Genomic DNA, 13,952 nt, shown 5'->3' with positions numbered 1-13,952 from the left:
CTCCAGAAGCTCTGGAAAATCTGCAGACTTGCTCTCCTCCCGGCCCAGCCAGCTACCCTCTGATTGAGGACTGGTTTTTCTGTGTTCTACAGCAGAAACGCTCATGTTCCCCCTGCCCAGCTGGGCGCCCAGGTTTCTGCAAGCTTGCACAGGAGGCTGTGTGTGCCACAGCCAGAAGAGGCCAGAGGACAGGTGGTGGGTGGTGGTCCTGGGTGGCAGGGAGCTGCCCTGCTAGGAGATAGCTTCTGTTCTGATGTGGCCAGTGAGCAGGGCCTGTACCAGAAATGACAAAACCAAACACCAGCACATGAAACCCCCCATCTGTCAAACAGGAAGCAGGGTCAGGATAAAAATACCTTCCTTCCTGCAGCTGCAGTCCCCACCACCCTGGCTTCAGAAGGTCACGTTCTTGACAGGAAGCTCAGCTGCTTGGGGTGGCTGAGCTGGGGGCTGGGGGCGTGCCCGTGGGGAGAGAGGTGAGCAGCGACAGCAGGCTCTCAGGGCTCTGTGCCCCGCATTTCTTGGCAGGTGAAGATGTGGAACCTGATCTGCCCACGCCCCTCCTGGCCAGGATGCAATGGTCTACCTCGAATGTATATTGATTTCTTCCTCTCATGTCTGGGACCTTGAAGCTTTTATTGTAGGAGGGAAAGGACTGTGGTTTTCAACATGCTTTGTTAGCTTAAAAGCGCTGCACCAGAGATTAGCAAGTTTGCTCTGTAAAGGGCCGGATAAGAACTGTTGTAGGCTGTGTGGGGCGCCCTGTCTCTGTTCTGATGGCGGAAGCAACCAAAAGCCGTATACAAACTCATGAGCTTGCATTCTGTTTCAGCTTCATTTACGGACACTGATATTTGGCTTTCACATAATTTCCATGTGTCATGAAATAGGATTCTTCATTGATTTTTTCCCCCAACCATTAGAAAAATATAGAAACCATCCTTAACTTGCAAGCAGCTCAAAATTGCACGACTGAGCCATTGGACCAGAGTTGGCCAACCCTTGCCTGACACAAATGAAGGGATATCATTATTGGTTCTATTTAACTTCCTACCTGACACAGGGGTCTCAGCTTCAGCGTTTGCTTCATGGAATCAAACCAGCTTGAGACCCCTTACTCCCCTAGAAATTTCACCAGAAATGTAGTTCTTACCACTTGGCTGTCATTCGATAGAGGGTTTTTGGTTTTTAGTGGAACTGGAAAATTCTGGTTATGAAGGTAGCACCTACGTATTTTTAAATGCTTGGAAAGTTCTGGCCACCATAAAATAAAAAGCACTGATAGCCACAGTTCATATCTTAATTTTCTTTTTCCAGTGAGCCACGTGTGCCTGCGTGGAATGCATTTTTCCTTTCCAAGTGAGATTGCATTGAACGTACGGTTTTGATCTCTGGTTTTCCATTCTACACTATATATCAGACATTTCCCACATCATTAAAAATTCCTCAAAGACCCAAGCTGCAGAATATTCCATCACGTGAATGTTCCATAATTTACATAATCAGTCTCCAATTGTGTAGACATTTGGGTTGCTTCTGGCAATTCTCGGTTGTGAACAGTGTCTCTAAACAATGCTTCTGTGAGCGTCCTTGTCCGTAAATCTTACCCCCGACCCCTCCTCTTTTCTTTCGTGTGTGTATGTGCCTGAGATACGGGGGAAGAAACTGTATTTTCGACTTACATATGGGCAATTTTTGGTGCACTGGATTTTGCTTTGTGGATTATGTGATTCATGGGGTTTTCTCATGATGATGACTGTGTTCTCCCCACCCTACAACTGACCCCCAGCAGCCACTGATCTTCTTTGTGTTTAGGATTTCATTTTGAAGTATCTGTTTTTAATCAACCTAACATTGCTTACCTCCTGTTTTTGCCCTCAATTCCATTCTGCATCATAGTAATGTTGCCACCCCCGCTTTCTTTGTGTTTGCGTTTGGCTGGTTTATATTTGAGCATTCCTTTATTTTTAGTCTGTTATTTTGTTGGGATGTATCTCTTGTAAGCAGCACACACTTGACATTTTTTTTTTCTTTTTGACAACCAAATCTTCACTGCTTTATAGGGGAGGGTAGATGATTTCATTTATTGTAGTAGATGTTTAGTTATTTTGGTCATCTTGCCACAGGCCTTGTGATGTTTGTGTTTCTATGTTCTTTCTTCCATTCTGTGACTTTAATGCAGATGGTGCTTATTTTCTTTGATCTTTTCCATTGATATGGAAAACAGAAATCCCGATTTCAGTTTCTTGAGTGGTTACCTTTAAAATTTTCAAAAATCTTGTTTAATTTTCTCAAGCAGACAGGTGGAAGCCCAGAGTGGGATTTGCCCCTGTCCTGTGCAACAGAGCACTGAGTTAGAAGAGCAAGACACAGCATCTTTAGGAGAAAACTGAGAGCCAGGCTGACAATCATGGGGGAGGGCAGGGCATGATTATGGGACAGGAGAGTGGACCCGGGGAAACCAGACAGAATGGTCAAATGGGCAGGTGGGAGCTAAAGGAATCTCCCCCTTCATAAGCAACTGAATATGGAATGGCTTTTATTCTTGGTTATATCTGGCTGAGGAATCCCTCGTCACTAGTTATGCCTGAAACACCAGTTGTGCCTGTCAATCGACCACTCTAGGATCGGTTCTCAACACATATTAGCTAAGTGAGCTTGAGCAAATCATGTAAGTTCCTTGTTCAACGAGTTGATAACAGCACCTAAGTCATAGGATTATTGCAGGGTTTAACTGGGATGACACATGTAGCATCTGAGAATAGTGTCTCACTTGGAAAATATTCGGTAAATGTTAGATATTTTTACAATGGCCATGGAGCCATTTTAGTGTTTATATGTATTCAGCCTCTGCCTTTAGGGTGGGAATATTTTTATCTGTTTCTTGCCTGGAGATATGAAATAATTAGATAATTTAAAAAAAAATATTACAGAGAGATAAGTAGACAGAGGAGTGTGGTGAGAGAGACAGGGTTGGGGAAGCAACAGGAGGAAATCAGGAAGAGTGCAGGGAGTCTGGGGAGAAGTGGGCCGTTGGGGGGAAACAGCTGGTACCTTGGAGAGTTCCCAGGAGGCCAGGCGCTGCGGGGCAGAAGGGAGATCAGGTTCCTGGATCTCAGGGAAGCTGCAGGGAGAGGTACTGGGAGCATTCTGGAAGCAGAATTAGTGAAGAACAGGGATCTGGCACAGCCGGGGTCCAATGTGTTCATGAATGGAATGGGTGAGGTACAAGGGTTGTGTTTCTGGACCAGCAGTGCCCTCGCCTTGAGTTTGAGGTGCAAGCAGGCAGGCTTTGCAGCTCTGGTGGAGAAACCTTACACATACTCTCTTATTAGATGAGTTAAGAGCAGTTCTCCCTCCCGTGGAGGAAATTCCATACAAACGTCCATGATACACTAGGAAGTTATTCTTCGCCCACTCCCACATTTCAGAAAGACTGCTTTTTTCATGAGCATTGACTGTGGCTTATTTTGTATATAGGTTTCCCTGGTTTCTGTTTGTTTATTTACTTAGATTTTAGTTTTTGAGAAGAGTTGTAGGCTCACAACAAAAATGAGGGTAGGTACAGAGATTTCGCACACCCCCTGGCACCACTCATGCATAGTTTTCCCCATCATCGGCACCCCCTGCCAGAGTGGTGCTTCGGTTACCCCCGATGACCCAGTGCTGACGTATCATCGCTCAAAGACCACAGTTTATAGTAGGGCCCACTCTTGGGGTTGTGCATTCTGTGGGTTTGGACAAATGTCTAATGATGTGTGTCCATCATTATGATATCATCTGGAGAATTTCCAGGGTCCTATAAATCCCTTGTGCTCTGCCTATACATCCTTTCCCCTGCCCAACTCCTGGCAACCACTGGTTATTTTTCAGTGTCTCCATAGTTTTGTCTTTTCCTTAATGTCATATAGTTGGAATAATACAATACATAAACTTTTCAGATTGGCTTCTTTCACCTAGTAATATGCATTTCCAGTTCTCCCATGTCTTTTCATGACCTGATAGCTCATTCCTTTTTAACACTGAATAATATTCCACTGTCTGGAAGTACCATGGTTTGCCCACTTACCTGCTGAAGGACATCTTCGTTACTTCCAAGTGTTGGTGATTTTGAGTAAAGCAGTTATAAACATTAGTGTGCAGGTTTTTGTATGTACATAGTTTTCAACTCTTGAGTAGATACTAGGGAATGTGATTGATTACCGGATTGTATGGTAAGAGTACATTTAGTTTTGTAAGAAGCTATCAAACGCTTCTATATCACTTTGCTTTCCCACCAGCAATGGATGAGAGTTGGCTGTATTTATGTGGGTCTGTCTCTAGGCTCTTTATTCTGTTCTATTGATCTGTTTGTTTTTCACCCATACCGTACTGTCTTGATTACTGTTCCTTTGTAGCAAGTGTTGAGGTCAGGTAGTATCAGTCCTCCAACTTTGTTCTCATTCAGTGTGATTTTGGGTCTTTTGTCTCTTCATGTAAACCTTAGAATCAGTTTGTTAATATTCATGAAATCACTTGCTGAGATTTTGATTGGGATTGAATTGAATCTATAGGTCAAGTTAGAAAGAACTAACAAACACTTTGACAATGTTGGATCTTTCTATCCATGAATGTGGAATATTTCTCCATTTATTTTTCTTTGATTTAATTCATTAGGGTTTTGGAACTGTTACAGATAATATATATAATATATATATTTTCCTAGATGTTCCTAGATATCCCTGGTTTCATTTTCTTAGAAGGAATCTTTTATTTGGTAAGTCTCGCAACAAATATTTGTTGAGATCTTACTCTAGGTCCTGGATACTCCAGATAAGAAGACAGACAAGATTTGCCTGCATAGAGTTTGCCTTCTAAAGGGTCTGCAGTCACTTTTCCTGTATACATCTAATACCAGATGTAAGTTACACATACACAGAGGCATCTGATAGCTGATGTGAGTCCCTCTCCACAGCTCCTGTCCAGCACAACCGTGTGTCCTGGGCATGGAGGTTCTGGAAAGGAAAAGATAATAGCTCCATGCCTGGCATGCCCTCAGCCACCTTGTCTTCATAGTTTTGAAGGTATTGGAGATGCTAAGAGGGACACTGACCTCATTGTAGAAGTCAAGGGTTGAAGATTCTCTCTGAGATGAAAATATCTGTGGCCTGGGCCAGGGGGCTTGTCTGGAGGAGGAAGCATAGAACCGCCCAAGAGAGGGTGCTCTGGCCACGTCTGAGGCTTGGGTGGAGACTAGGTAGGCTATGATTACAGCTGCAGTCATCAGATGTTGACCAGGAGCTCAAATCATGTCACAGTAGCTAAAAAATTTATCATTCCTACTGTCCCACCCCTCCAGGGCTTAAAGTCTAGCAGAGACACTGACAAATCCATACACAAATACATCACAGCAGTAAGTGTTTTGAGAGGGAACAGAAAGCACACGAGAAGGGTACCTTACCTGGGTGATGAATTCACAGAGAAAGTGACATTTAAGCTGAGACATTTAACCCAAGACCTGGTTAAGAAATAACCAGGCTAAGTAAAGGCAGAGACGGGCAGAGGGATAGCTCATGAGAAGGCCTGGAGATTCAAGAGAGAGGGGGGTGCCTGGTGGACCTGGAAGGGTCTGTGGTAGTTAGGAGGGAAGCTACTGAGAGAGGCAGGCAGAGGCCAGATCATGCAGGGCCCTGAAGGGACCAGGTGGCCAGTGGCTTCCTTCTTCCTTCCCCTTACATGAAGTAAGAATTGAAGACCTACCGTCTACCAGCTACTGTCCCAGGCACTATGGGTATAGTAGCGAATGGGACAGATGCTGTGCTGACCTCACAGAACCTGGGACTGGCAGGGGAAAGAGCTCAAGCAGAGCTTGAGCAGGATGCTCAAGAACAGCTTAGAACCCCTTCCTTTTTTTTTTTTTTTAAATTAAGATATCACTCACACACTGTGAAATCTACCTTTTTTTTTTTTTTTTTTTTTAAAGATTTTATTTATTTATTTGACAGAGAGAGATCAGAAGCAGGCAAAGAGGCAGGCAGAGAGAGAGAGAAGGAAGCAGGCTCCCGGCTGAGCAGAGAGCCCGATGCGGGGCTCGATCCCAGGACCCTGGGATCATGACCTGAGCCTAAGGCAGCGGCTTAACCCACTGAGCCACCCAGGCGCCCCTGAAATCTACCTTTAAAGTGTGAATTTGCAGTCTTTAGTATATTCAGAAGGTTGTACAACCATTGCCTCTATCTAGTTCCAGAAAATTTTTATCATCCCAAATGAATCCCTGTACCCTTTAGCTGTCACACCCCAGGGGTCCCTCCTCTCAGCCCCTGTCAACCAGGAATCACTTTCTATCTTTAGGGATTTGTTTATTCTGGAGATTTTATATAAATGGAATCATATGCTGTGTGGCACTTTTGTGTCTGACTTCTTTCCCTTAGTGAAATGTTTTCAAGGGACATCCATGGTGTGGCACGTGTCAGCATTTTGTTCTTTTTTATGGCTGCATAATATTCCACAGTATGAACAAACCACATTTTTAAAAATTTATTCATCTGTGGATGGGCCCCTGGATGTTTCCACTTCAGGGCCACTATAAATAATGCTACTATAAACATTTATGTATAAGATTTTTTGTGGATATTTGTGTTTATTCCTCTTGGGTACATCCCTAAGGTCCAAATCCCCGGGTCACATGTTAACCCTGCATTTACTTTTTGAGCTACCGCCAGACTTTTCCATAGTAGCTGCTCCATTTCACGTGCCCACCAGCAATGTATGCAGGTTTCGATGTCCCTTCTTCCTTGCCAACACTGGTATTTTTTCGACATTTTTCTCCAGATGGACCCTGGAGGGAGGCTCCCTGGGGAAGAGCAAGGCCTGGCTCCTGGGGTTTGTGCCTGGGGATGTGACTTTGAGGGAAACCTAGGTCCTCCTCGCCTATCCTCCAGCGCAGCTGTGTCATCGCTCCAGATCCTGGGGTGAACTGCCTGGCAGTGGAACGGGCTGCACCAGCCACTGCAGAAGTCACCATCAGACTTGACTGAGTCTCCGCCCCCAGCCACAGGCAGCTGGGCTTCCCTGGAAGCAGCTATTTCTAGCTGTTTCTGCTCTAGGGAGGAGCGGTGGTGGGCGGAAAGGTTGAAATTGCTCAGTGGAGTGGTTTTGGAGGTGCCCTGCATGAAGGACCCAGGGCAACCCATCTGAGAGTGCTAGTCCCTCTGGCCATGCCTGAGCAGCAGGGTGGGCCCCCCAGCAATCCTGGCTCCCTGGGGAAGGGGAGAGCAGAAGGGCAGGCAGAAGAACTGGTTTGACCAGGCTGTACCTGTGGGACCCTGGGAGACTCTAGGCAAGGCTGACCCGGGACCTGAGGAAGAGGAGGAGGTGGGATCGATGTGGGCGGGGTTTTCCATGGACAGGAGCAGCCGGGTGGGTGGGGGGATGGCAGCTGGCGACAGGCCAACAGAGTGCCTGGAATCGAGTGGGGCGGGGTCTAGTTGGAGTGGAGGTGCGGCAGGAAGACAGACGGACAGGGTGCTGGTACTCAGCCTCCCGTGTCAGCCCCAGAGCTGCGCTCATTCGCCACAGGACCTCAGGCTACGTGTTCACCTCTGTGCCTCACGTCCTCATATGCAGACTGCACTGACAGGGTCGCTGTGATGACTGTCAGTGGCCACTCTCTTGATTACCGAGTCCTGAACGCTGAGCTGTCGGCAATGATCTTGGCCCTTCTTGCACTGCGTCGTCGCTGTGGCTCTCTTCTGCGTTCACCCTCCTCCTCTTCCTGCTGCTCGTGTTCCCTTTCCAGGCCCTTGTTAGGCACCATTTTAGCCAGGTGGCTGAGTGGTCAACCTTTGGAGGCAGCCTGCCGGGGTTAGAAATCCGAATTCTGCTGTTCCCAGACATGTGTCCTTGGGTAAGTCATTTCACTGGTTCAAACCTGAGCCTCAGTTTTCCCATCTGTGGATTGGGGCAGTCACAGGAGACAGGTAATAACAGCAGGTCGTTAATCCCCAAACTGGATCAGGAAGACTGATGGATGGATAGACAGAGGGCTCGACACAGCTCCGAGCACCGTTAGCACCGGGCTGCACGAAGAACAACCAGACGTGTCAGGTGTGGCCTCCTGGCAGGAGGGGAACGAGAGGGTACCCCCCTGCCAGCCTGGGAATGGGCCGAAGGGCCGCTGCAGTCAGCTGCCTGATCTGGCTGCGCTGCCTTTGGAGGCTCAGAGAGAGAGATTTGCTACTTCGTTTCTGTATAAAATCCATATTGTTGCTTTTCAGTTCATGAGTCACATGCCTTGTGGTGTGTCTGCTGGGCTGTGCCCAGGTCCCCACAGTCCTGTGGCCCCAGGAGCAGGCAGCTCTGGGGGCCCCAGAGCATTCTTCCCCTATTACTTTGTACATTCACACAATAGATACGGCTTGGTTTATTTTTGTTTTTGAATAAGAATTTTGTGCATTTAAGATGTATAACAGGGTGTTTCTGTGTGTGTGTGCGCGCGCATGTGCGTGTGTAGAAATGATGACTATAGTTAAGCTAATTAACATATCCATCTTTCTTAGATAGTTACCTTTTTTTCTGAGATGTTGGTCAAAGGGTTCAAAGCTGTAGTTACATAGGCGCTAATGCACAGCGTGGTGACTATAGTTAACAATCATAATACTACAGTGAGAACTAGAGGTTTGTTGAGAGAGTAGATTTCAGAGGCTCTTGCTACAGTAGATAATCCTGAGGCCCTTGTTAGGAGCCAGGCTCCCTCGTGGGACCCAAAACACTAAACAAAGAATTATATAATTACCATATACTAACTAATCACCCCGTACTTGTAAACTGGGAGAGGTGCTGTTGTGAAGCCAAAATGCAGAAATGCAAGGTGCTATGGGAGAGAGCAACTCCGGCAACTCGGCTGAAATTGGGGTGATCAGGGAAGGCCTCTCAGAGGAGGTGACCTTTCAGCTGGAATCGGTGTTTCAGGAGGAGTTTGCTGGGCTGAGAGTGAGAAGAAAGAGGGCTCCAAGCCCAGGAAATGGTGTGTGGGAAAGCCTGGAGGAGCCCAGTTTTTGTTTTGTTTCATTCTGACTTGGGAAATGAAAGAAGCCAGTGTGACTGACCCAGTCACTGAGGGATTCAGGAAGGGGCAGAGGTTGGATCAGGCAGTGCCTCGGAAGCAGTGGAAAGGTGGGCTTTGTTGCTGGGTTCTGGGTGGAAGCAGAAGTGAGATGGGGTGGGAGGAGTGTACCCCACAAACATGACTGTGCCAGTCACATGGCCAGGTGACAGCAGCTCGGCCCTGGAGCACCCCTGGCCGGCGGGGATGGACTGAGGTCCACCTCCAGGGGGCAGACACCTCTGTCTGGTCGTCGCGGGCCTGGAGCAGGAGCCACACCTGTGGGGGCGTGTCCCTGACCAGCTGGAGGTCAGGCAGTCTGCTCTGCAGGGTGGAAGGGGTTGGGTGGCAAAAAAACCCCACAGGCTTATCAGCAGTGATTTCTCCCTGCAGAGGCAACCCGCCACCCGCTTCCTGCCGGGATGGGTCGGTTCAGCCTCACTCGCTACAGCTGGAGATGGAGGGGAGCAGATGGCCCTGCTTGGCCCAGATTCCAGCCAGATTGTCAGGGAGGTGTGGGCGGAGGGACAGGGTTGGTGCCAGCAGCGGGAATATAGGAGAGGAGGGTGGGAGCTGCCTCCTTGCTGTCTTAGTGGGACCTTGCTTGCGTGGGGGGCAGTGGGGACCACTACAATGTGGTTCTTGAACCAGCAGGGGCTCGGAGCTCTCTAGTGAGATGTCTCTGTCCTTTACAGCCAAGGCACGTGCTCTTGGAAACACAGGATGTCGATGGTTACGTCCCCAGCACCCAGCACCTGGCAGGACCAGGCAGGAGCTTCGTGGCTGTTTTGCATTGGTATTAAAAAATAAATAAGTAAATAATGGTAGTAGCTTTCAGGTATTTTCTTACTTAATCCTCATGGCAGCCCCACAAAGGAGCCCCTGCTGTGATCCCCATTTTACAGATGAGGACACTGAGGAACAGAGAGGAGGAGTAAGTTGCTTACAGCCCCAGCTGAACAAATGTGCAAGAGCAGATGGCTCACGCTGACAAACTGATGACCAAGCCTGGGATCTGGGGCTCTGGGATCCACACTGACCTGGGTGTGGGCAGCCACGTGTGAACACGGCTGGCTAAAAGGGAGAGTGTGTCCCTGTTCTGTTTGTGCTCCCTGAGTTCTAGTTAACCCTTGAGACACCCTCAAGCCAGCTTCCTTCATGGTGCAGGGTGCTTGGAGAGCAAGAGATGAGCCTGGAGAGGTATGGAGACGGGATTGCTGGTACAGCTGATTAAGCTGCACACTGCGCAACTCTAAGGCAAGCCATTCACGTAGACTATGATGAGAGCAATGCCCCCCTGAAATGGGGCAAGGTGGACACCCTGTAGGGGTGACTCCACCATGCAGGACCTTGAAGACCAGGGCCTGCAAACCTTTCCTATAAAGGGCCAGATAGTAAATATTTTAGGCTCTGTGGGTCACACAGTCTCTGCTGTTGTCAGGTGAAAGCAGTCTCAGGCCACGTGTAAAGAAATGAACGTGGATGTGTTGCAGTGAACAACGTGATCTACAGGCACAGGTTGCCTGCCAGACTCAGCCCGTGTACTGTAGTTGGCCAGCCCCACGAAAGGACTGTGGACTTCATTCCAGGAGCAAGGTGGAGCCATGAGAGGGTTTTAAACAGGAAGCTGGAGGAGGCAAGCTCATGTTTAACACAGCCCTGAAAGACCTGACCGCACCCCCCAGGACCTGCAGTGTTCCTTCTGTCCTGTGTGTAGATCCCTGAGCCTGTCTGTCTGCAGGAGGAGGCCCGGCCGGGTCCTGGGGGGCTCCACTGCTGTGGCTCTGCTCTCTCCCGCCTCTCCACACCAGCTGTTAGGGCTCCTGCCAGGCTGGTTCCCTCTCTGTGCCTGGGCCTCGGGGTCAGAGCAGAACAGCCCTGTGGCCAACATTCTGGCCTTCAGACTTAGAGCATCTGATTTGCTGTGCATGGTCACGTGTGACTGGGACTCTCTGTCTCTTCTTCTCCACGAGGGGAGTAGCTACAGATTGGGGACCCATGAAAGGAGGCCGTGTACATGGACCTGGGTTCAGAAGAAGGGCTCAGTAAGAAGACACTATGCATGTAGGAATCATTTTCCTTGTGGAACCAGAGGTGGGAAAGCCTGATCGTGCCCTGGGTGTGGGCGGTGGGGTCTTTGCTCCCTTGTGTCCAGAGCCAGGCTCCTCACTGGAGCAAAGCCCACATACAAGGGGGCCTTGGCTCCAGCATACGAAGGGCTCTGTAGAGATGGGGTGATTTGTCGCAACTTTGGCTGAAAATAACTGCCCGCCATGGGAGTCATTCCGCATCAGGGGCTCCCATGCAGCACGGGGAACACCCCGATAATTACTGTGCACAAATGTTGCTTTTAGCAGCTGGTGTTTAATGTCTGCCTCAAGGAGTGTCTTCTGGGACAGGAAACCTGGCCCACCCTCCGTGCCCCCCACCATGGGATTTGAACCCTTGCCTTATGCGAGCAGAATCTTCCCCAAACCCCTTCTACATGGGAACATGGGAACACTTCTACTCTTCTGAAGGCCACCTGCCCAGCCCAGGGCATTCCCCATGGCCTGCGGATGGGTGCGCTGGGCCTTGGTGATCTGCCATAAATGACCTTACCCAGTGCTGAGGCTGAGACCAGCTACCGGGGCATCTGGGAGGGGCCTGCAGACAGTGCCGCGTGGGGCCGGTGTGGACCATACCCTCTACAGACTCCTGACACTCCTAACCCCCGGTCTGCTGGAGATGGCATCTCTGGCTAGAAGCCTGATGGAGGCCTCAGTCTCGCCTTCGCGTGGACCTCAGTTCTTACTCAGGCCAAGGAAGCCGTGGGGCTGTGGCCCCAGGAACTGGGTCTGGCGAGGATGGAGCTAAGGGCCCGCGCCCATCCCCCACTGCTCCTGAGACCTTGTCCCCCGCCCCCCACATCCCCAGCACCTGCTGGGGTGCTGACCCAGTATCGGTCCTGCGGAACGGGTGATCTTCTCCCCGCCCTTCCCAGCTCACTCCTAGTTTCCCCACAGCAGCTTCCTCGTCCTCCCGTGCCTGTTGTAAAGAGTCAGTAGGATGGTCAGCTTCAGGCCACGGGGGAAAGTGGGTCTCAGCCGGGCCCCTCGCATTGCCGCGTGCTGGTGCATGACGGGATGCTGACTCCTGTCCCCTCTGTTGCAGTACGCTACTTCCTGAAGAATAAGGTCAGCCCTGATTTGTGCAATGAGGATGGACTCACAGCCCTGCACCAGGTAAGGCCAGGCTCGCTGGGGTCCCCTGATTGCTGCCCCCCTACCTGAACAGTTACCCCCCTCCCTGCTTTTTCCTGCCCAGAGTCCTTAGGGAGGAGATGGGAAGGAGATCCTTGGCTGCCTCGTCTGAAAGGCTCTTCTCTCCTCAGTGGAGAGATGTGGGTCTGTTACGAACATGCCCCCAGAGCCCTGGTGCGGAGGCACGCCCAGCACACACGCGCAGCCTCCAGGGACAGGGAGCCTTTGTCCACTGCATCCTCACTGTCCAGCGAGAGGCTTGCAAACAAAGCAAGTTTGTTTTGAGCTTGAAGTTTATGAAGCGTGTCTATTCACACCCACCAAGGCACCCCTCCACCCTGGTGACGGAGGTGATTGACCTGCCTGGGTGTCATACACCAGGACGTGTGGCCACGAACCAGGTGCTCTCACAGCAGGGCAAAGGGCTAGCCCCCTCGCTGGTCCCCAGCACCCAGCTGCCCCTCCCTGTTTTGCTCTTTACGCTGTGGCCACAGGGATGCTCAGGTCAAAGTCTCACATTACTCAAAGCCCTCGGTGTCTTCCCACAAGGCTCCTCAAGGCCTGGCCCCCAACCAGCACTCTGGGCTTCCTGGCTCTCCAGACTCCAGCCCTCTGGCCTTTCTGTTCCTTCCACACACTGGCTACTCTGCACCGCATTTCTCCCAGCATGTGGGCATGTGGGTATGTGCCCACTTAGCCCCAGTCTGTGGCGAGGGCCCGGGCGCTGGGGTGCGTGATAGGGCATCCCTACCTTCTGAGCACGCCCTCTGGCGGCCGTTTGAACGGTTAGCTGAACTGTTTGATGTTGGCCTCCCTCTGTCCAACTCAGCCTCGTGAGCGCAGAGCCCAGGTCACTTGTTCATTGGTACGTCCTAGTGTCTTCCCCCACGCTGGCATACAGTGGGTGCTCAAGATGTGCATGCTGACTTAAGGAACACACAGAAGCCTCCCTGTGCCCTGGCCCAAGTTTCTGAGCAGGGGGACTTGAATGCAACATGGTGGGTGGGAGGCCAGGCTGTCGGACCCCCGGGCTGGTGAGAGCTTCTCCCTGTGCCCATGAAGGCAGGAAGGGGTGGACAACGACTGACCACTGCCCCCATCCAGGAGCCCCAGGAGCAAGCCCCACCCCTGGCCATCAGCCAAGTGGCTTCCCATGTGTCCTTTTGGCTGCTTTTCCTGTGCACAGGGTGTCCTGCACCCCCTCATTCTAGCTGTATGATCTTGGGCAAGGTACTTAAGCTCTCTGTGCCTCACTTTCCTCATCTGTGAAATCAGAATAACTAGTGCCCACCTCGCTGGGTTTTTGTGAGGATTAAGTGAGTACTCATAACAGCCCTTCGCGTCTCCTGACACAGCACGATCATGAGACGGTGTTGTCATTATTGAAATCCGTCCCATTGCTCGTGTCTGTAGTCACTTCGCTTTTTGTGAAGCATAGGGTGAGCCTCACAACAGCCCTTTAGAATCTTATCCCCATTTTATAGCTCAGGAAACTGAGGCTCAGGGATAGCCCCGTCCAGTTAGAATGTTCTATGACGGTGGGATGTCCTGTACATCTGCCCCGTGCTGGATGGTGGACGGTAGCCACTAGCCGCACAGGACTCCAGAGCACTCGGGATGTTGTTCTG

General features: G+C 50.4%; 1 protein-coding gene across 2 annotated transcripts in view; it reads left to right on the top strand.

Moving 5' to 3' along the window:
- The window catches only part of PPP1R16B (protein phosphatase 1 regulatory subunit 16B), an 89,874-nt gene that overhangs the window by 56,793 nt on the left and 19,129 nt on the right, over window positions 1-13,952 (top strand). For both annotated transcript variants that reach the window (XM_059133206.1, XM_059133208.1), the window contains exon 3: window positions 12,236-12,306. In XM_059133206.1, the coding sequence (XP_058989189.1) occupies window positions 12,236-12,306 (71 nt within the window). The remainder of the gene's footprint in view (window positions 1-12,235; window positions 12,307-13,952) is intronic.

This window comes from Mustela lutreola, chromosome 9 (assembly GCF_030435805.1).
Source record: "Mustela lutreola isolate mMusLut2 chromosome 9, mMusLut2.pri, whole genome shotgun sequence".
In the NCBI taxonomy this organism is placed as follows: Eukaryota; Metazoa; Chordata; class Mammalia; order Carnivora; family Mustelidae; genus Mustela; species Mustela lutreola.
The sequence above is the reverse complement of the archived record's forward strand: the minus strand, read 5'-3'. Positions and strand labels throughout refer to the sequence as shown.